The sequence below is a fragment of the Vigna unguiculata genome, chromosome 3 (assembly GCF_037176805.1).
Source record: "Vigna unguiculata cultivar grain cowpea cultivar isolate G323 ecotype 2 chromosome 3, ASM3717680v1, whole genome shotgun sequence".
In the NCBI taxonomy this organism is placed as follows: domain Eukaryota; kingdom Viridiplantae; phylum Streptophyta; class Magnoliopsida; order Fabales; family Fabaceae; genus Vigna; species Vigna unguiculata.
In genome coordinates this window covers 52,251,200-52,272,365 of record NC_140794.1, presented here as the reverse complement: position 1 = coordinate 52,272,365, position 21,166 = coordinate 52,251,200, and the positions used below count along the sequence as shown (strand labels likewise).

The window sequence follows — 21,166 nt, the reverse complement described above, 5'->3', positions numbered from 1 at the left end:
TAAGTATTGTGTTGAGCTAATTAGAAAAAGAAAACTTTAATATAGGACTAATTTTTATTGATATCAAGCATTACTCTAAATTTTATTGATATCAAGTATAAATTATTCAATTTAAAGGCTATTTTTAACCTAACAAGTTGGTCAAACACAAGCCTTCGAGTTTCACATATGTAAAAGTTATTAAGATTTGAATCACCAGACTTCTAATCGAAAATCTTTATAGCCAAGTTTTTTTTATCGGTAAAAAATAAATAAATATTAAAATAGAACATTAAGACTATGCTTTTTTTTTATAGATTATTTTTTAGGGAGGGAGAAAAAGAGATTAGAAGGATTAGACGGTAAAGTAAATATTGTTTTATTAAAGGATTTTGAAGTGATTTTGAAAAGAATTAGGAGTAAAGTTTATGAAAATTTTTGAATGAATTGATTGATTTAACATAATAAATTTTTTTATTTTTAATAGATAAAAGAGTTAGATTACCAGGATATCATGATGTTAAAAGTAATATAAAATGATATATAAATAATTTAGAATTATTTTTACAAATTTTTTTGAATGATTGAAATTATAAAAAAAATATTTGTAAAAAAAATAATACAATATATTTGGCATGAAAATAAATTTAACATTTAAATATTAAATGCTTATGTAGGAAAAATTATTTACATGAAATTTTTTTAATAGTAATTTTCATTAAATCACCATCTAATCTCATCATATAGCGTAATGACAATTCGTAAGAATCTTATACTAATCTTCTCTCGTAGTTTCCCTCTATCACCCTACAAGGAACACATGAAATCCCTCATTGCATAATAACTCTGTACATACGAACACAATGTAATAGCACTTAAACCTTTTTACAACAGAAGTTCAATGTATTATCTAAATTAAGTTGAATAACTTGTGTTACCATTATACTTAACAATGTCTAAGGGTGTGTTCACTTGTGAATATTGATTTAGAAAAAAAAAAGGATGAATTTAAGTAGATTAGATGGTGAAATTTGTGTTGTTCTTTTTAAAAGATTTAAAGGTGAAAGTAAATGAATTTAGAAGTAAAAGGTGTTCCGGTATAATTATAATAATGGATGAGATTATCTTAACTCTTTAGTCTTGTCAATAAATTTGTGAGAGGCTTTGAGGTGGTCAATAAACTTTAGATTAAAAAAAATAAAAAATAAAAAAATCTAAGAGTCATGAAAACCTCTAATTCCCTTGATTAATAAATAACACCATAATAGACTTTTTTTTTTATGTTATTGAAAGCTCTTACATCCTCTACTAATTGCTTATAGAATTTTAACTATTCTTGAATATTGATTATTTTTTACATCTATTGCATATTACTGAAGTTTTTTTTCTTCTTTTATTTCGCATACCATATATACTCACGTATTATCTCACAAATTCAAATAACTTATTACTTTATTATAAACAATAAAGTTTAACAAGTTCACCTATCATCTCTAATATATATTTATTAGTTATTAAAAAAATATTGCATACGATAAGAAATAATCATAAATCTCATAAACGATGAAACTAAGTCTACATTAGAACTTCAACTTAGTACATTGATTATTATTTGTGCACCATTAAATTATGAAATAAAATATTGTGATGATTTTTAATTACAACTTTTTTCTTAACGAAATTCTAAACTTAAGGGTTGCCATTTTGGCTTAATTTAGAAACATGAAAGATTAAATTAAATTTTCGATAAAAACAAAATACCCCAGCTAAGTTTAATTGAAAAAAAAAATGCTAAAATTATAAATTGCTGTAAAATGTACATAAATATTAATTTAATTGAATTTTAGTTCAATTTTGTATAATCACTGAATTGAGAAAAAGAAAGCTATAGGTAATCTTAAACTGACATAATAATGGTTTTAGCACTCAAAAACAGGCAATCTGGCGATACTGGGAAATAAAAGAAGCGGTGCCTGTGTATGCTTCGAGATGTAAATGCATTAAAGTAATGAAATTGAGTTTGGCAATAGCAGAAAAAAGAGGAATAATACCAAAAGATTATTGCCCATTATGCATAACACACAGAGAGTGGTGTGGATCATGAGAGTTGTTAGAGTCTGTAACCCTTCCTTCCATTCCCTTGCCATGGGTATCGCTTCCTGTGTTCATGCTTTGGCATCATTGCCATTATTGGGGAGGCCAAAGTTCAAAACTTTAAGGATCCTCTATCATAATATTACTCACCACACTTCTCAGGCATGTATTTTTTTTCCCCTCCTGCTTTTACTCACTATTAATATTCTATTTTATATTATAATTAGCCTGGCGGTTTCGGATATAGTATGTGATTAAGTGTTTTCTCTTTGGTCTTTTTGTGCGTGTGTGAATCTATGGTCTCGTTGTCTGATTGGGAACGTGGGTATCTAATGAACATAAAGGTTATGTTTTTCATGTTAATTATTGATTTTATTTTCTTTCAGAAAAAGAAAATTTTGTGGAAGGTCTGTTGTTTCTGCTGTTTCATTTCCTTTCTCTTGTTTATAATAACAAGTCTTAATATATTTTGGGTATATACGGCTTGGGTTGCATACCTGACATGTTACAATGGCATTGTTGAATTTGGTCTTTAATGATCATATGGTTGTGAAGAAAAAAAGAAGCAAGTATGAAAATTTTGGAAGTTTCTTCTGCTCGTCCTTATCATTGTATTGTAAAGGTTTAGCTTCTGCATATATGGTTTATTCATCAATTTGTTTGTCCTGTTGTAGAACTTTTGCTTCTCCTCGATCTTCTCCCTTACTGCCCTTCCCTGGTAATGATCTAGTTTGGACAAGGTTTCCTTCAGTGGCACTTTGCTACTCAATCTTGAACTTTAGAATCCAATAGTACATATGCTGCACCACATTTATGGTTTGCATGATTGCATGATTGTAACTTATGGGTTACGACCACCTGATTGACATTAGTTGCTGAAATTAATACTTTTTTTTATATATTTTGAAGGCTCAGAGTAAGAAAAGTGAATCAAAAGAAGCATGTTCTGATTAAAAGAAGTAGATGAAGATCAATTTATTTTTATCTAAATGGATTTTCAGTTTTTGACAGAGTACAATGGCATCACCTGTTCCATATGATTGACCACATGGTGATTGTTGTGTGTTTTTAATGTTTCAACGAATTTAAAGAGGGCTAAAGAGTCCATAAAGCAAGTAAATACTGAATGCTCTTCTACCTTAAGCATATAGTAAACTGAAAATAACTGAAATAAGTGATTCTAACTAGTTTTGATATGAGAAGTTAAAGTCATGGGATAATCATAGGAGTCAATTATGCAGAGTTTTTTTTTTTGACTTGTCAAGCCATATTTAATGTTGTATTTTGTAATAGATTTTGCTAGTTGGAGAGTTGTTAGATTTGTGAATATGGTAATAAAAATTTCATTGGCGCCCTTTAAATTTAAAACAATCAGTTTATATCGAAGAACATTTTCTAACTTTTTATGTTTGTTTTCCCTTTTGGTGGTGTCTAGTTTTATTAGTTCATTGACACTTTCCTACTATCTTATGTGTAGGTAAAAGTGCAGAACAAGACAATATTGTGCCATAAATGTAAACTATATTGTAGTTGGTTGAATTTTTTCAATAAACATATGGGCTACCTTAGTACAGTAGTGGTCCATTCACCAGCAGTATACTTCCTTTTACAAAGATTAACCTTGGAATTCTTGCATGGAGAATGCAATATCCACTTCTCAACCATGAAGCAAGGAATTTTACATTATTGGGTGCTATCATTTTTAAATAGCACCTCATCTTGCTATGTTGAAGTTGATATGATTTTGAATTCATTTGTTTGAAAACCACCTCAATTGTTGTCACCCTTACCCTACCTTAGTTGCAACCTCAAGGGTGTGGTTTAGTTTCACACCGACTAGAGATATATGGCTTAATGCTTAAACAATCTTCATCTTACAATCCAGTTTTGGATTTAAGTTAGGTCTTAAGACTAATTTCAAAGACAATTATTTTTAAATAAGCATAACACAAAGAGACTTGATTTTTAAATTCCTTGAAAGCATATTTGATATTTGAAGTTGTATATGGTTTGAGTTATTTATGTATGTATTTATTTACAACACCCATGATGAGGATTTCAACTCTATATTGGTTATTTGCAAATCATGTAGTGTGTGCTGATATCTTTTAATTGAATACATTGCTGGCTCCTAGGATATCTTTGTTGTTATTGGTAACTGTCATGGTTTGTTATTATTTCAATTACTAGATTGTCGTTTCCCTTCTTTTCAGCCTTTCGAGTTTGAAATGGAAGAAAAGTTCAGATCGCGCAATGCGTGTGACACATGTTGCTCATGCCATATTATGTGCATATTGAACAAGTGGCGACAATTGCGGGTGTGGGATTTGAAACTTTACTTATAAAACCCATGAGGGTAAGGGAACGATAAGTTCTCTTCAAAGACAACATTCGGTCCTCTCCTTTGTTGAGTATCACTTGCAATTGTAGTTGAGGTAAGTACCATCTCTATTGTATATTCAAATCACAACTTGTTTTCTGGGAATGCAGAAAGTTAAACTACTTTTAGGGATTTTGATTTGCGCGAAGACATTGAATTGCTTTTAAACGTGAAAAACACCGAATGTCGCATTCGATCCAATGCCTACCTAAGGTTTGACCAATTTTGACGACGATAGATTTTCAAATTGACTTATTATATGAAAGTATAAATTTGGGGATTGATTTTCAATGTCATTGATAGGAAGAATTCATGAAGATCGGCTTTAGATGGTAATTTTTCTGTGGTTTTTGGTGTTCATTTTGCCGAGTTTGGTGTTCATTTTGCCGAAGGTAATTGCGATCATCTTGATTCTCAAAACTTGGCTGAAGAACCTTCAATAATTGTATTCATTATCCCACACAGATCAGATCAATTAGATGTTTTCATTAAAAGATTTCTATGATAGTGCTCATCTTTGTGGAGGCAGATTATTTATTATTTTTTGTAATTGTATTATAGATCTCTGTGGGGAAATTTTCTAGCAATAAAAATTGATTCCTATTTTTTATTTCAGGGAGTACCTTCCTCGTTCCTAAGCAAACAAAGGGAGTCATCATTAGCAAAAACAGCACTATCCAGTTAGGTTGTTTGGCAGATGAGGTTTATAGCTGTGCTACTTGGGATGGTGGTGATCACATTTGAGTTGTATTGAAACTGAACATCATTTGTAATGCAAGAAGCATCTCCATAAGTCTATTGTTGTGAATAAGAACACCGGTGTGGTGTGCGAGAATCTTGTTCAATTTCAGTTGGCGAATCCTTGGGGTGCCTCAGATATGATGGATAGTGAAGTATGTGGTATTTCCTTTTTATTTACCTCAAACTATCCACTATTAATTGTAAATTTTTTTAATTAAGATTTTCTGTTCTGCCAATTGGGATTATTGACCAAGGATTTCTTGATTGCTTGAGGAAATTCTTAGCGTGATGAATGTATACACATAATTCACTATCTCTAGTATTAGGAAACTAGGAAAATAAGGAAACTAGGGAATTGGGAAACAATACAAGTCAATGCCTAATTATTTACAAAAATAAATACAGCCAGTAAATAGAAAATCTTTTATTTTCCCAAAATAGGAAATACTTTCCAACAATCCTCCTCAAGTTAGAGTAGGTATACATTGAATTAGTTTGAAGTGGTTTTTTTAGGCATGGAAGTAATGAGAGGGTTAGGAAGAAATTTAAAGATAAATATAGTAAAATTGTTAGTTGTTATAGGGGGAAGACTTTCCAGGAAAGTGTACATATTCTAATCTTGTGGGATGTTGAGGGGGGAGTTTTTAGAGTTGATGTTTGTGACAGGGCCTATGAGAAAGGAAAGCAGTTTTCCTTTGGAAGCTTTGGCTGTACTGTGTTAAGGTGAACAAAACAGTGCAAGGTTTTATCTTTGTTTCTTTTAGTCTTGTTCTGTCTTTTACTATCTCTGGGTTCTTAACAAATTGGTCCGACCTGCCGAATACGTCGAGGAGGATTCATAGAAAGTCAAAGCAGTGCTGTGGAGAACTGGGCCAGTGAACAAGAAACGTGACTGCAGAATTGAAAGATAGCTTGCAAGAAATCAAAGAATTGCAAGGAATTTCCAAGAAATGTGAAAGAAGTTCTAAAAAGAGTGAGAACTCTATCAATGGAGGAAGGAGGGGAGAAAGAGAGGAACAAAGTGATGATTCAGAGGAAGAAGAGGAAGAAGCATAAAGGCATTGAATGAAAAGGGTGGAATTACCCACCTTTGAAGGGAACGATCCAATGAGGTGGACAACAAGGGCTGGAATTTTTTCCAAAATTCAGAAAATTGCTCTGAAAGAGAAGTTGCACCCAACCATCATTAGCATGGAAGGAAATATAGGCCAGTGGTTCAAAATCTGGAAACAAAAATCCAATAACCTTTCTTGGGAAGATCTTGCAACAACTCAACCAAGGATAGTTGGAGGCAATAGGAGAAGCATGTTATTTGAGAGTTTGGCAGCAATAACACGAACTGGGAGTGGAAAAAATTTCATTCAAGATATTTGTGTCACAAGTAAATCCAACTCCACTGAGGGAGTATTTCTTTGCAAAGCTGCAGGCCCTATGCAATGCAAGAAGAACAAGATTCCCACCAACATCACCAATGTTGACATGGCTGACACACTCATTGCTCTCCATCAAGTTGATGTATTGGATGAAATTGTGAATCCAATCAGGGTTGATGTTGCAACTTTCGTTGGTGGGAGAAGAGCTACTAATAGTTTGGTTAGCACCACCAAGATTGAGAACCCAAGTGGTATTTCATCGCAGAGAATATATATCACAAGGTTGGTTACATTGTTGGAGAGTGGCTTGTCCAAGATGAGTTTGATTGACACTGAAGACATTGGATTTGTCAAGTTTCATGATGTTGATGTTTCTCAAGAATTGGGTAACATCTCACACCAAGTAGAAGACTTGTGTGATAAATCTAAAGATCAAGGATTCGAAGTGTTGCTTGTACATGAGAAAATCATTGCAAACATTTTGCCTTCGGATACATTTGAAGATGCTCTTGTGGGGATTACTTACCAAGCGTCTGCAACTTTGGCTCATGTGGTGGCTGATGAAGATGTTGTTGCCTTGATTCCTAAGTCACTTGTTAGTGATGCTCCAACGAACATAAAGAAATGTGTTGAGTACAACACCAGCGATGCAATCTAGGTTGTGAAGAATGAAATTGAACATTTAAATCTAACCTGTGGCAACCAAACGGATGATGACTACTAGTATTTGCTTACTGTTGATGAGAAACATACCAAGGAAAGTGACTTAATGATAGGTTTTGATGAAGTTCGTGAGATCGAGTCCATTTCTATTTCAGCTGGTAAGCTCAAAGAAGAATTGAAGAAAGCTAAACTAGAGCAGATGAAAGCAAGGACACATAGCACTCCTGATGTTTTTGGTGTGCTGATGGGAACCGAGAAACAAATAATGGGCCACAGGAGCACTTGATCCAAGAAGCACAAAATTAGCCCAAAGAATGGATCGTTTATGTCAGAAAAAAAAAGAAGGAATTAGGAAAAGGAGGGGCATGAGTGAGATGGCATAGTTTGTTACGGAGAGAGAGACTATAAGGCAATATGAGTCTAGTTTTGGGGGACGGTTTTGTTGTTGGTGGAATATTTATTGGTATGGAGATGCGTTTGCTCTCTGTAAAGGAGCCTAGCTCTGGGGCATAAGGGGGAATATCCTCTTATTGCATTATTTTTCTGTTTTGCATCCTTTAATTCCAAGAAGTTCCCTATTTCATCTATCTTTTTGGTGATTGTTTTCTTTGATTGTGTGTTTGTTTTTTTGGTATACAACAATTTGGTCCGACCTATTGGATTGTTTATGCCGATCTGTTTGGGTGAGCCGTGAATGACAACTAAGAAGAAGGGAGCGATTGTAGTGACATTGAGATCGAGACCAGCTAAATCAGAGGAAGACAAAACGATGATGGATTCAAGACTTGAGATACTAGAGAAGGAGCTTGTTGGGATGCGGACATCCATAGAGGTAATGAGGTTACAAACCCATGAGCAACAGAAGACCATGTAATTGATGAGAAGAGAAAATGCAGAGACACAATCGCAAATTCTGGACATTTTGTCACAAGGTGCAGAACACCAGAAAAATCCCTGGGAGAAGGATGGAGAGCGCTCTGGAAATCAGAAGGAGCCGTGATAAGGCATCGGAGAAAACTCAAGGGAGTAATGGATCAGGATTTCGAAAATTACATGGTGATGCGCTTGACGAATTTCGTCAATCAGTTAAGAAGGTGGAGTTACCCATGTTCAATGGAGAAGACCGTGCAGGTTGGATTTCTAGGGTAGAAGTGTACTTCCAAGTGCAGGAGACAAGTGACCAAGTGCGAGTGAACCTGGCTAAACTTTGTATGGAGGAAGGAACCATTCATTTTTTCAATTATCTGATGAACGAGGAAGAAGACCTTTCCTGGTAGCAACTCAAAGTGGCGTTGTTGGACCGTTACGGAACATTGGCGAAAGGAAATGCTTACGAGCAACTAACAACCCTCATGCAGACAAGAGAAGTTGAGCAATATATCAGGGACTTCAAGCTTCTGACTGCCCAAATCCCAAATATTCCAGAACCCCAATATTTCACATATTTTCTTCATGTGTTGAGAGAAGACATCAAAGGACGAGTCAGGAGTTTGTATGCCCTCGGTTCGATGTCAAGGCCATGGATAATGAATGTAGCGCGTGCTGTTGAGATGGAATTGAAAGGTAGGGGCAAAATGGGTTTTCCACAGGAAGGGGAGAGGCACGTGGTAGCAATGGACTGCACGTGGGTGTTAGGCAGAATGCCACCTTTCCTCAAAAGTGGTAGATGGGTATTGACAAAAGAGGCACAAATGGATCAGGACCCAATCAAAAGGGGGAAAGTAAAAATGGGCCAAGAGACAGAGGAGTAAAACACCTATCATATAATGATTTGTTGGTGAAAAGGCAAAAGGGGCTTTGTTTTAAATGTGGAGGTATTTATTCCCCTCAACACCGATGTCCGGAAAAACATCTGAAAATTATGTTGGCCGACGAAGAGGTGGTTGGAGAGGAAGGTCGCAACTTGGAGGAAGAAGTAGAAGACAACGTCGACGGCGAGTGTCACACTTTATTCCTACAAGTCTGATGCATGAGAAAGAAACAACGCCGAAAACCATGAGATTGGAAGGAGAGATCCAGGGAATCCCTGTTCGCATGTTGGTGGACAATGGGGCCACACACAACTTTGTTTCTAAGAGGTTGGTGTGTGCTATGGGTCGGGAGGTGGAGAAAACAAAAAATATGGAAACTTTGTTGGATGATGGGCACAAGGCTGTCACGGAAGGACTGTCAGGGGTTCAAACTGAAATTGGGAAACCATGAGTTCACATTGGACTTACTGTTGTTTGATTTGGAGGATTTTAATTTGATTTTGGGGGTGTCTTGGCTGACGTTATTGGGTGAGATGGTGGTGGATTGAAGAGCACAAACGATGAAATTTATTTGGCATGGAGAAAGAGTAGAGCTGCAAGGAACGCCCAAAGTGATTTCCACGCAAGCCTTGTTCAAGAAAAGTAATAAGGAATTGCAGATGGCCATGTCAGAAAGAGAAGTGCCTTTAAAAGGGGGCACTAGAGAAGAGATAACCCGAAACAAAAGCAACAACTTGAAAATTTGTTAAAATGCTTTGAGAAGGTATTTCAAGAACCCAAGGGAAATCTCATAATATCGAACTTTTCCCCGACACATGCCCAGTCAATGTGTGACCTTACCGCTACACACAACACCAAAAAGATGAAATTGAGCGTCAAGTGAAAGATTTGTGGGAGAATGGAATCATAAGGCATAGTAGCAGCGCTTATTCTAGCCCAGTAATCTTGGTACGTAGAAAGGATCAATCTTGGAGGATGTGTGTGGATTACAGAGCCTTAAACAAGGTTACCATACCGGATAAATTTCCAATTCCGGTGATTGAAGAGTTGTTGGATGAGTTAAATGGTGCTTGTTTTTTCTCGAAATTAGATCTCAAGTCAAGCTATCATCAAGTGCAAATGAGGGAGGAAGGTATTCCAAAAATGGCATTTAGGACATATGAAGGCCATTACCAATTTCTCGTAATGCCTTTCGGGCTCACAAATGCACCTTCGACCTTTCAGTCACTAATGAATGAAGTGTTTAGAGGGTGTTTAAGGAAGTATATGTTAGTCTTTTTTGATGATATATTAATTTACAGCAAGAGTTGGGAAGAACATTTGCGGCATTTGGAGGCAGTTTTGAAGTTGCTGGAAGTAAATAAGCTGTATGCTAATAAGAAGTGCTTCTTTGCTCAAATTAAAATAAAGTACTTGGGACATATGATTTCCAAACAAGGGGTGGTCGTGAATCCACAAAAAATTAGAAGTGTAGTGGATTGGCCCGTCCCTAAGAATGTTAAAGGTGTTACGGGGTTTCTCGGTTTGATGGGGTACTATCGAAAATTTGTGAGAGATTATGGCAAGGAGGCTAAACCCTTGACAGAGATTACTAAGAAGGATTCTTTTAAATGGGGAGCCGAGGAGCAAGCTGCGTTTGATGAATTGAAGAGACGCATGACCACAACTCCAGTCCTAGCACTGCCTAATTTTGGAAAAGAATTCTTAGTGGAATGTGATGCTTCCGGAACAGGGGTAGGTGCTATACTTATGCAGGACAAACATCCAGTGGCCTTAGGTGTGAGAAACCTGAAAAAGTCAGCCTACGAAATGGAAATTATGGCAGTGGCATTAGCAATTAATCTTTGGCGACCATACCTATTAGGTAGAAAATTCTTGGTGGCAACTGATCATAAAAGTCTGTGCCAGCTTTTACAACATAAGGTAATTACGGGGAACCAGCAAAATTGGATCGCGAAGTTGTTGGGTTACAATTTTGATATCATCTACAAGCCTGGGATGGAAAATAGAGGGGCAAACACCTCATCGAGGCAAGAGGAAGGAAGAGAGTAAAGAACCATGGCTTATGTTCCTGTATCGATAGATGCTCAGAATTTGATTAAAGAAGCTGAACAAGATGATAAGCTAAAGGCCATAGTTGAAAGAATTCAGAGAGGAGAAGTTCCAAGTGGGTTCACTTATAAGCATGGGGTTCTGTGGCTAGGAGATAGAGTGGTGATTGCTGAAAATTCCACTTGGATTCCCAAATTGTTGGAGGAATATAACCAAACTCCCCAAGGGGGGCATGCGGGATTTTATAGAACATATAGAAGCCTAGCAGCAAACTTATATTGGAAGGGGATGAAAAATATGGTGCAACAATTTGTTAGAGCTTGTGACACGTGTCAGAGGCAAAAATACATCGCTACAACGCCCAACGGGTTGCTTCAACCACTGCAGATTCCAGAAAGAGTGTGGGAGGACATTTCTATGGACTTTATAACCGGGTTGTCCAAGGCTAAGGGTTATGAAGCTTTATTGGTGGTAGTTGATCGCCTCTCAAAATATTTGCATTTCATACCTCTTAAACATCCTTACACCGCCAAAACCTTGGTTGAAATCTTTGTGAAGGAAGTGGTGTGGTTACATGGGATCCCTAACTCCATTGTGATATTGTGATCCAATTTTCATGAGCCAATTTTGGAGAGAATTTTTCAGACTGCATGGCACATCGTTGAATATGAGTACATCATACCATCCACAATTGAAAGGACAGACAAAGGTGACAAATAGGACATTAGAGACCTACTTACGATGTTTTATGTGTGATCAACTCAGGCAATGGTTGTTTTGGCTGCCATGGGCAGAGTATTGGTACAATACGTCACACCACACTGCTGCTCATACCACACCTTTTGAAGTGGTTTATGGCCGTAAACCACCGTCATTGATAAAGGGTATTCCAGGAGAAGTTAGGGTGGCTGCGGTACAGAGGGAATTGATGGAAAGAGATGAGGCTCTGAAGCAATTGAAGGAGCACCTCCAAAGGGCACAGGGAAGAATGAAAGCTTTAGCAGACCTCAAAAGGCAAGAAAAACACTTTGAGGTTGGTGAATGGGTTTTTTCTGAAGCTAAGGCCACGTAGACAAGGATCCATATGCTCTAGGATCAATGCTAAGCTGGTTGCCCGATATTATGGGCCTTTTGAGATCATAGCACAGGTGGGAATAGTGGCGTATCGTCTAAAACTGCTTGAGACCTCTAAGATTCATCCGGTTTTTCATGTGTCGTTACTTAAGTTGTGGGGGCATATAAGGTACAGTCAGAATTACCTTCAAAATTGGATGCTGATTCTTATGTAGCATGGGTTCCTAGTGTTGTGTTAGCCACTCAACATATAATGAAACATGGGGAATGGTTGAAACAATGGTTGATTCAGTGGGAGGGGACACCCGCAGAAAAAGCCACGTGGGAAGCTGCTGTTGTGATACGAAGTCAATTCCCTGACCTCAATTTGAGGAAAAATGCAGGGAGCAATGATGGGAACCAAGAAACAAATAATGGGCCACAAGAGCACTTGATCCAAGGAACACAAAATCAGCCCAAAAAATGGATTGTTTAATAAAAAAAAAAAGGAATTAGGAAAAGAAGGGCATGAGTGAGGTGGCAGAGTTTGTTACAGAAAGAGAGACTATAAGGCACTATGAGTCTAGTTTTGGGGGACAGTTTTGTTTTTGGTGGAATATTTACTGGTATGGAGATGCGTTTGCTCTCTGTAAAGGAGCCTAGCTCTGGGGCGTAAGGGGGCATATCCTCTTGTTGCATTATTTTTCTGTTTTGCATCCTTTAATTCCAAGAAGTTTCCCATTTCATCTATCTTTCTGGTGATTGTTTACTTTGATTGTGTGTTTATTTTTTTGGTATACAACATGTGCTAAATAGGACATTGGAAACCGGTTTACGATGCTTTATTGCAGAGCAACAAAAAACATGGGTTAATTTCATAAGGAAACTAAGTGCACTCCTTTTGAGATTGCATATGAATGAGCTCTACCACCTTTGGCTAGTTTTTGTATTAGGGGAAACATTTGTGGAAACAGTGGCACGAGATCTCGTGGAAAGTGATGAAGACCTTAAGCAACTTAAATTTCTAGAGTCCAACCTTGAGGACAAGGTTGTTCCAACAGAGGATAATAATGTTAGGCATGGAAGTAATGAGAGGGTTAAAAAGAAATTTAAAGATAAAAATAGTAAAATTGTTAGTTGTTATAGGAGGGGGGAGACTTTCTAGGAAAGTCTATATATTCTTATCTTGTGGGATGTTGAAGGGGAGTTTTTTAGAGTTGATGTTTGTGACAGGGAAAACCCTGTGAGAAAGGAAGGCAGTTTTCCTTTGGAAGCTTTGGCTGTACTATGTGTAAAGTGAATAAAACAGTGCAAGGTTTTATCTTTGCTTCGTTTAGTCTTGTTCTGCCTTTTACTATCTCTGGGTTCATAACAATTTACAAGGACCTCAAAGAGACATTGTTTTGATATTTGCAAGCTAATCACTAGAACTAACAAACTTAATAGTGATTCCCTAGATGGAACTTTTTATGCTTGGTCCGGTCATAAAAGACTGGATTTGGTACAATATGTGAAGTTGCTTTTATTATAGTAAATTAATTGTATATGATCAATATTTCCAAATTTTAACTCACCAAGTGTCTATTTTACTTACACATGTTCACCAATGCTCTATAGAAAACTGATTAGCTATATTTTGCTTCATACTTTTCTAACATTCAAGTTTAGCACTATTAAAAACTTGTATGTTCTCCCAAAATTTGAGTTTTTCCTCTGTCAATGTTTGTATAACAAATCTCAACTCAAAACACCATCAGTGTATTGCAAGTGTTTAGATTCCACATCAACTACAAATATAGTCAATTTAAATCTTATGGTGGTGCAGACAATCCTTATGTTAGGAGCTAGCTTTTGGAGTTAAGTCAAGCCCAACCCAACTCAAAATTAGTATAGAGTCTATTATAGATGTGATTTTGCACCACCTTTAACTTCCCAAAAATTAACCTGACCCTTGGATTTCTTGCTCTATCAGTCTAACCTGTACTCTTTTCTTTTGTAGTGCAATCTACCTGGCTTTGTGACTTTCCTAGAGCTGTATATTGAAAAACGTGTTACAATTTCCACACGCTAAGATGTTCAATTCTAAGTGAGGGGTGTGTGTCGAGATCTTACATCAACTACATGTATGGTTACAGTAGACCTTAAAAAGGCTTGGGGAATCCTTGCTTCATGAATTAACGTTTAGGTTGAGTTAGGCCTAACCCAAATTCAAGATGGGATTAGGGACTGTCCTAAATTTGATATTGTGTCACTTCAACTGACCCAGTACATTTACTGTTTTTCAGTGCAGTATAGGAACAAAAGTAGTCCTACATGGCCCATCTACTTTCCAAAAATCTACCTAGCTCTTCACTTTCCTTATATAAATCTCTTTGCAAGTTTCATTGATGTATATAAACTGATTCTACCAGGTTGAGAAATACCAGAAATGAAAAAACAATTTACAATTTTCAGAAAATTCCTTACTCTTCTTTAAATATAGAATTATTTTATAAACTAATTCCATGTGCCATTATGTCCCAGAAGAATCATCACAACAGTCATGCTTGCCCTGTGCCTGAATGAGAAAGTGTCTGAGTAGTTTTTGGCTTTTAGAAAGCTTAATCTAAGTGGTTGACTGATATTTGCAATGTTTAATGTGTGAGCCTCTGAAATGCATTGCTGGGAAGGCAATCCTCACTTGCTTAAACAATGTTAGTCTTACACTTGAAGGGGGGCGTGTACATTGCAGAGGAAGGTGGGTTTGCTCCTACCCATGGCTGAGCAAATTAGGAATATGTTGCCATATAGAATGTATAAAATGCTTATTTTTCCATGTTGTGAAAAAACAATTATTTATCCTTGTTCACAATCATCAACTACCATTGGCCTCTGTCCACCACCAACAGTTACCAAAAGTCATCCATCTTGTTCCTATTGACAATCGACAATGGCTAATGATGTCAGTCACTGCACTGGTTCCCATAATTTAACTAGCCTACGCAAGTAATAGCAGTTGAAGGTGGTAGGTGAGTGTGACTATAGCCACCATTGTTGATTACTGAAATCCAGCCACCTTTTTCATGTGTTAATAGTTGATGATGTCCATCAAATTCAGCCCACACCAATGATTAATGATGGTTGGCAACTTTGATCATTGTTGCCAATCACCAAATTCAGGGTCCTTGTGCAGTTTCTGGAGGTTTACAACTGGATGGTGAGTACAGCTACCCCACTAGTCATTGATTACCAAAATTCAGTCACCTCTTTCGGCTGTCAGTGATTGGAATCATTCCCAGTAATACACATCCCAGGCATATTGTTGAGAATACATTTTAAACAGTTTAACTGAATCAAATGCACTTAAAGGGTGTTCAGAGTGCCTAAGGTGCAAGGACGGCCCAAAGGAAATATCAACAACTCATTGAGATCCAACTAATATTGCAACACTACACAATTCCTTGTGCATTTTGGGTGTTGAGGGATTGCTATGAAGTTTTCAATTCTTTTAGAAGCTGAAATTTTGTATGCTGTTGGCTTACCTTCAAATAACATAAAAAGAATTAGCCTTGAGTCAACGGAGTGTGCGTTGCAGAAGGAAGAGGCAATTGGCAAAAAGGAACAAGTGGGCGATCTCTAAGCCAGTCCCAGAGAGCATGAAGATAGAGAAATCAGGATTGTTCGCGTTTGAGACAGAATCAGGGACATCATAGGTGTGTTTCTTGTTTGAATCGCAATTCAGAGTGCAATACGAACAATACAACTGTGATACTAATATACAATTGCGATTCAGGAACACAAACAAGTTTTCCTACAATTCGTATCGTGGGGGTTGTGAATCGTATCCTATCGTGCGATATGAATAGTAGGAAATTAATGATAATGTTCTCTTACTTCCATGTACTAAAGTTTAAATATATGGGATTAATACGACAACTAATGAGGACATTAATGATAATGTTACTCTTACACATAGGATACAAACAGGATAACTATGAAAAAGGCTTCAGGGGTTATTGGTAATCATAAGGTTCTTACAATATTCTCAGACAAGTTTTATTGTACTACTATATGTCCAATTATACTCTAATATAGAGAATGTTGAGCTTTAAAGAGACAACAGGTGGAAAAGGTGGCAGGAGTATAATGAGAATGTTAAGAAGGATGTGTGAACACTTGAAAAAATAAATAAAATTGGTTTACGTGGTCTTAGCACGTATAAAGAAGGGGACTGAAGGCACTAGTGAGAAGAGTAAATTATATGGTCTTTCAGTTTTGTTAAAAAGGTGAGGGGGACCGAGAAGGACATTGGAGGAAGTTGTTGAGAGGGATTCCATGGTGAACGGCATTTTATTGCCTATGTACCTAACCTTACCAAGTGGTACAAGGCTTTTGTTGTTGTTTTAGTTTTCTGTAAGCGGACTGTTTATTGACCTATTTGTTCTAGTTCTGGTTTTGTTGATTCAATCTCAAATTGCATAGCAGCTTTGTGTATTTTTCATTTTCATATTCATGATTACCAAATCTTATCCTACTGATCATTGTGATTCTACATTCCTATATGGAAAGAAAAATTGAAGAAATAGTAAAATATTGTCCACTGAGGTGTGTCTGGAAGAAAGTAATAGGAAGAGTATCTTGATTTCACTCTGTTTAATTAGTGTCATAAAGTTGATGGAATTTCTTCACTGATTGTTGGAGGAGAAACCGGGTTATCTGAAACCTCACCAGCAGTTGATGATTTGCACCAAGGAATTTCTTTTTGCGAAATGTGAGCCAAGGAACACTATTATATGCTAGTAGGTAAATGTTAAACTTTTAATAATAATAAAAGGGTCATAAGCAAAACGGACAGGTGTTACATGAGGAAATATATGGATTGATCAAGGTTGAGGAAAGACGGGGACAATTAAGTGAGGTTTAAAATAGAAAGCAAATCTAAGTATGTTTGACTTATGTAAGAGCTCCATATGGTGCATGGAATGCTTGAAATTAATTTGCAATGTTAAGAGAACTACTTCAAATTTTTTAATAGTGAGATTGTGAATTTTCGTTTTAGCAAACTTAGATTGTCTGCCTTTTGACCCCTTTGTTGCTACCCTAGTAGATCTTGTTGTAGCACTGTGCTATTTAGTATTTTATGTTTTTCAAACCTATCACGTGGAGTATTTGATAGATCTTTAACACTAGCTTTCTCTATCTTTCTGTTATACATGGCACTCAGTTAAGTATCCCATTCAAATTTCACTCCAGAATTGGTGTTCAACAGAATCCTTTACATCCTGTTGTGGCATGCTGTGCTATTTTAGTGTTTAAATTCCATCTACAAATACTTTTTTTTTCTTTTTTTTTTTCATTTCTGCATCATACCTCATAATCAAGTTCTGTTGACAACAATTTCGTGTGTATGAACTCCTGACATCATGCATTAGATTACACTTGTAACATTATAGCATGTTAAAAGACGTATACATGCCACATAAAAAGTTGCTTATTTTTTGTTTCAAATGAATTTACATAGCTTCTTTTGCTCCCATTTGATAGCAGGATATAGTTTGTGATATCTGTGGGGATGCAGGAAATGAAGAGGATCTTGCTATTTGTAACAAGTGTACCGATGGGGCAGAGCACATGTATGTATTATAATATATTGCATGGTTGTATTTTTGTTTTGGTAGCCTCTCATTATGGGCAAGTGAAATGATCTGGTTTTACTTCTCATTCATGAACCAGTTATTGTATGCGTGATGTGTTGGAGAAAGTTCCTGAAGGTGATTGGTGGATGTGCGAAGACTGCAAGAAGTCAGAATGCAAAAAATCCAATAGTCAAGTAAATCTTGAATCTTCAAGTAGTGCAGGATTAAACAGTGCAGAATTAAACTCAAAATCTTCCCATGATTGGAAAAGGCAAACAGGTGTAATTTCTAGATCTTATTCATCAGCTAACCCATCAGCTAACAGGCATGGTGTCCAGTCAGAAGCCCAGTCTTTGAAGGACAAAATGAGTGCCAAATCCTGCGACAACACCCCACTGCAGCATAAGGACTCCTCATACAAGACTTTTAAAAAGGGAAAAGCAAAAGAAACCAAAGATACTACTTCTGAACTCCAAATTTATTGCAATCCTCAAGACAAAGCTAAAGCTTCTCATGTTTTTAGTGACAAGAGATGTGCTGACACCTTACAAGTTGATTTAGACAGAAAAACAAAGGCTCTTGAGACAAGTGCTGGACTCCCATATACGTCAAAAACAACAAAAAAGCGATCTCTACTAGTTAGGGGGTCGCTGTCCGAAAACTTGAGGAATGCAAATGTGGAGAAATCTTCCTGTGTTTCTCTGGAAAATCCTAAGTTACATTCTTATTCAGGTAATGAATTGCCAACATTGGGCTCACAAACTGGGATAACACCTGTTGTATACGTGACACAGTGACTTGTTTTTTTTTTTTTTGGTGTTATTTAATTTAGACAAGTATTATTAAACTTCGAAGTATCTACGCAGGCTCTCCTCACTCCATATCTGGATTGTCTGAAATTGCAGATGTGAAATTCGGAGGATATCTGGATGAAGCTCGTTATTTGCCAATGAAAAAGGTTGGGAAAGATATAACTATACAGATACCAATTACCTTTTTTTTTTGTCTTTGCTTGGGTCCTACCATATAACTTTTATACCGAGTCTGGTCACAGTTCTATTTAAAAATGTTAGAGGTGCTGGTGCACCACTAATATTACATAATCAGTCAGTATATTGAACTCAAGTGAAAGAAAGAAATCCTCTGTTGTCAGCATTGAGTGACAATGACATAAGCTGTAAAATGAATTTGGATACACGTGTGCATGGAATAAAGCTACGTGCATGGATACACAATTGGTGCTAATACATGTTTACATCATTGCAGCGAAAAATTAGAGATTTTGTGAGCAGCTCAGCATTGGATCTCAATGTGAATACTCATGGAGGCACCAACAACGTTGGAGCTCAAGACATTCCTGAAGCTGGTGCTGTGGATACAAGTTTTTCAGGTGACAAGATTGAAGCACATGAAATTGGTGAATCTAATCTCGTTATTGATCTCAATACTTCACTGTGGCCTGAAAGCGCAACCCCGGAAGTTGTTGGCCCCTGTCTGCCTGTTGAGAATGTGGATGATCAACCAAGCAAAGATGTGAATGTGACGATGCGAACAGAAGAGACCAAAAATGAGGAAAATCTGAACAACAACAATGCTGAGAGAAGTAATACCGACAGGCCTGAATCCCTTGCTTCTCCAACAAGCGATGAGGAACATCTGGGCCTGCTTTATTGGCAAGCTGTGGAAGTTTTATCCTCTAACTTTGGTCTTTGAATTGAACCATGTCAAAAGCTCTTGAACATGGTTATTCTTTTTTGCTCTCTGGCTCACAGTGATATTTAAGATTTCCAGTAATACATACTCCATAGAACATTTGACGGTAGGATGGAGCATGCTTATTTGCGATTCCCTTAGTTTTTATTTCCCTTATTCTGGTTGTTGTCCCTTTCCATGTACATTTGCATGTGTGTTTTTTCTATTGAGACATTTTCTTCATATACATATTTGCCGGCAAAGAGTTTAAATGATTCTATAACTCAATTATTTCAGTTGCTCATGCTGATTAATCTGTTTATTTATGAAATTATTGTCTGTTAGAATCGTGGATTTGGCTTTGGTAAAAAATGTGTTCATCATAGTTTGGTTGGAACACTAGTAGCCGCCAGCTTGGTATGTTAGATTCTCTACGGATATTATGGGTTATGATCTCCAAATATATAACTTATGAATGTTGCATATGCATGGAATATTCTCTATAGATACTGTATTAGCTTTTTATAGATTGATTGATCTAGAATATGATACAACACAGATGCTATATTTCGAACTTTTTCTTTTCTTTTCCTTTTGGTGCATGAATTTGTTTCTTTTTTTTCTAGTTTGTAGTATAATTGTCGTATGGAACTCAAATATCACTTGCTACTTATTTTCTTATCTATGATTTTGTGACTACTTTTTATATTTGATGAGTTTCAAATCAAGTAAATTTTTTCATGACACAGCTATGTTAAATTCTATCTGAATACTTTTATATTGAAACTCATGTTTTCTTTTTATTCATTAAAAGCGTATAACCTTAATGAAGAGAAATTATTATCATTGTTCATGGTCTTGGCATCACTTCTTCATAGTGACATCATTCTTCATGTCATATGTGATTAAATATTATTATTTTAAATTTAAAGACTTAAATATAATCTGTAAGGTGCATCATCAAGAAGACTTTTTATGTGCTTGATAAACAAATTAAAACAATCTGTACCCACTAGATATCAGCCCCACCATTCCTCAATTAATTTATTTATTTATTTATTTATTTATTTATGTAAATGGTGAGATAAGGTATTTTAATTTTAGTGATCTACATAAGTGCTATATTCTCAAGCCTCTAATATCACTACATTCTAATTTCAATCTTCTGAATCTACGTGCTGCGCAAAATACTCAATTCACTGGGTTTCAAATTCAAATCGTAAATTAGATAAAGGAAAGTAATCATTTTAGCAAGGAGTATTCATAATTTTGATTTTCAAAATTATGAAAATATCAGTTCAATATTAAAGTCTCCAACTTGGGTCATTTCAGTTTTAAAATTAGGAACTAAATTGATTATATATTTTTAATTAAAAATTTACATGTTAGGTATCATTTTCAACATCAAGCTCATCCAATGTTCAATCATTATGTATTATTACATGAAAAGATGAATAAAAGAGAAAAAAAAATATAAAAATATAGGAGAGCAGACCAAACTTATATAATAAAAAATATATAATCAAACTCCAAAAATGTTAATGTTCTATCATTATGTATTATTTTTACATGAAAATATGAATAAAATAAAAAACAAATATATAAATATAGGAGAGCAGACCAAACTTATATACTAAAAAAATATATAATCAAACTCCAAAAATGAAAAAGAAAACAAAACTTGAATTATGAAATTCATACCTAATATGGAAGAAATCTAGACTAGAGAACACTAAATCAAATAAAATCCAATCTATCATTAATACCAAAGTT

General features: G+C 35.9%; 1 protein-coding gene across 11 annotated transcripts; it reads left to right on the top strand.

Annotated features, from left to right (window-relative positions):
- Nucleotides 1-1,906: 1,906 nt before the first annotated feature.
- Nucleotides 1,907-19,642, top strand: LOC114179329 (uncharacterized). Of its 11 annotated transcripts, none has more exons than XM_085671237.1 (9): nucleotides 1,907-2,235; nucleotides 4,287-4,508; nucleotides 4,603-4,666; nucleotides 4,757-4,785; nucleotides 5,070-5,346; nucleotides 17,610-17,698; nucleotides 17,799-18,433; nucleotides 18,568-18,659; nucleotides 18,968-19,642. In XM_085671237.1, exons 5-9 carry the CDS (start codon nucleotides 5,332-5,334, stop codon nucleotides 19,412-19,414), a joined length of 1,278 nt encoding a protein of 425 aa, XP_085527363.1. In that variant the 5' UTR covers nucleotides 1,907-2,235; nucleotides 4,287-4,508; nucleotides 4,603-4,666; nucleotides 4,757-4,785; nucleotides 5,070-5,331; the 3' UTR covers nucleotides 19,415-19,642. The 11 variants fall into 11 exon arrangements, with proteins under 11 accessions (XP_085527363.1, XP_085527360.1, XP_085527362.1 ...); XM_085671234.1 differs by having other exon boundaries at nucleotides 4,757-4,845; XM_085671236.1 differs by having other exon boundaries at nucleotides 4,583-4,666.
- The last annotated feature ends 1,524 nt before the right edge of the window (nucleotides 19,643-21,166 follow it).

Excerpts from the sequence above, each read along its gene's own strand:
- LOC114179329 (XM_085671232.1), top strand. Across the intron at positions 18,434-18,567 it reads TAAGTTACATTCTTATTCAG|GCTCTCCTCACTCCATATCT; the intron begins GTAATGAATTGC and ends GTATCTACGCAG. Across the intron at positions 18,660-18,967 it reads GTTATTTGCCAATGAAAAAG|CGAAAAATTAGAGATTTTGT; the intron begins GTTGGGAAAGAT and ends ACATCATTGCAG.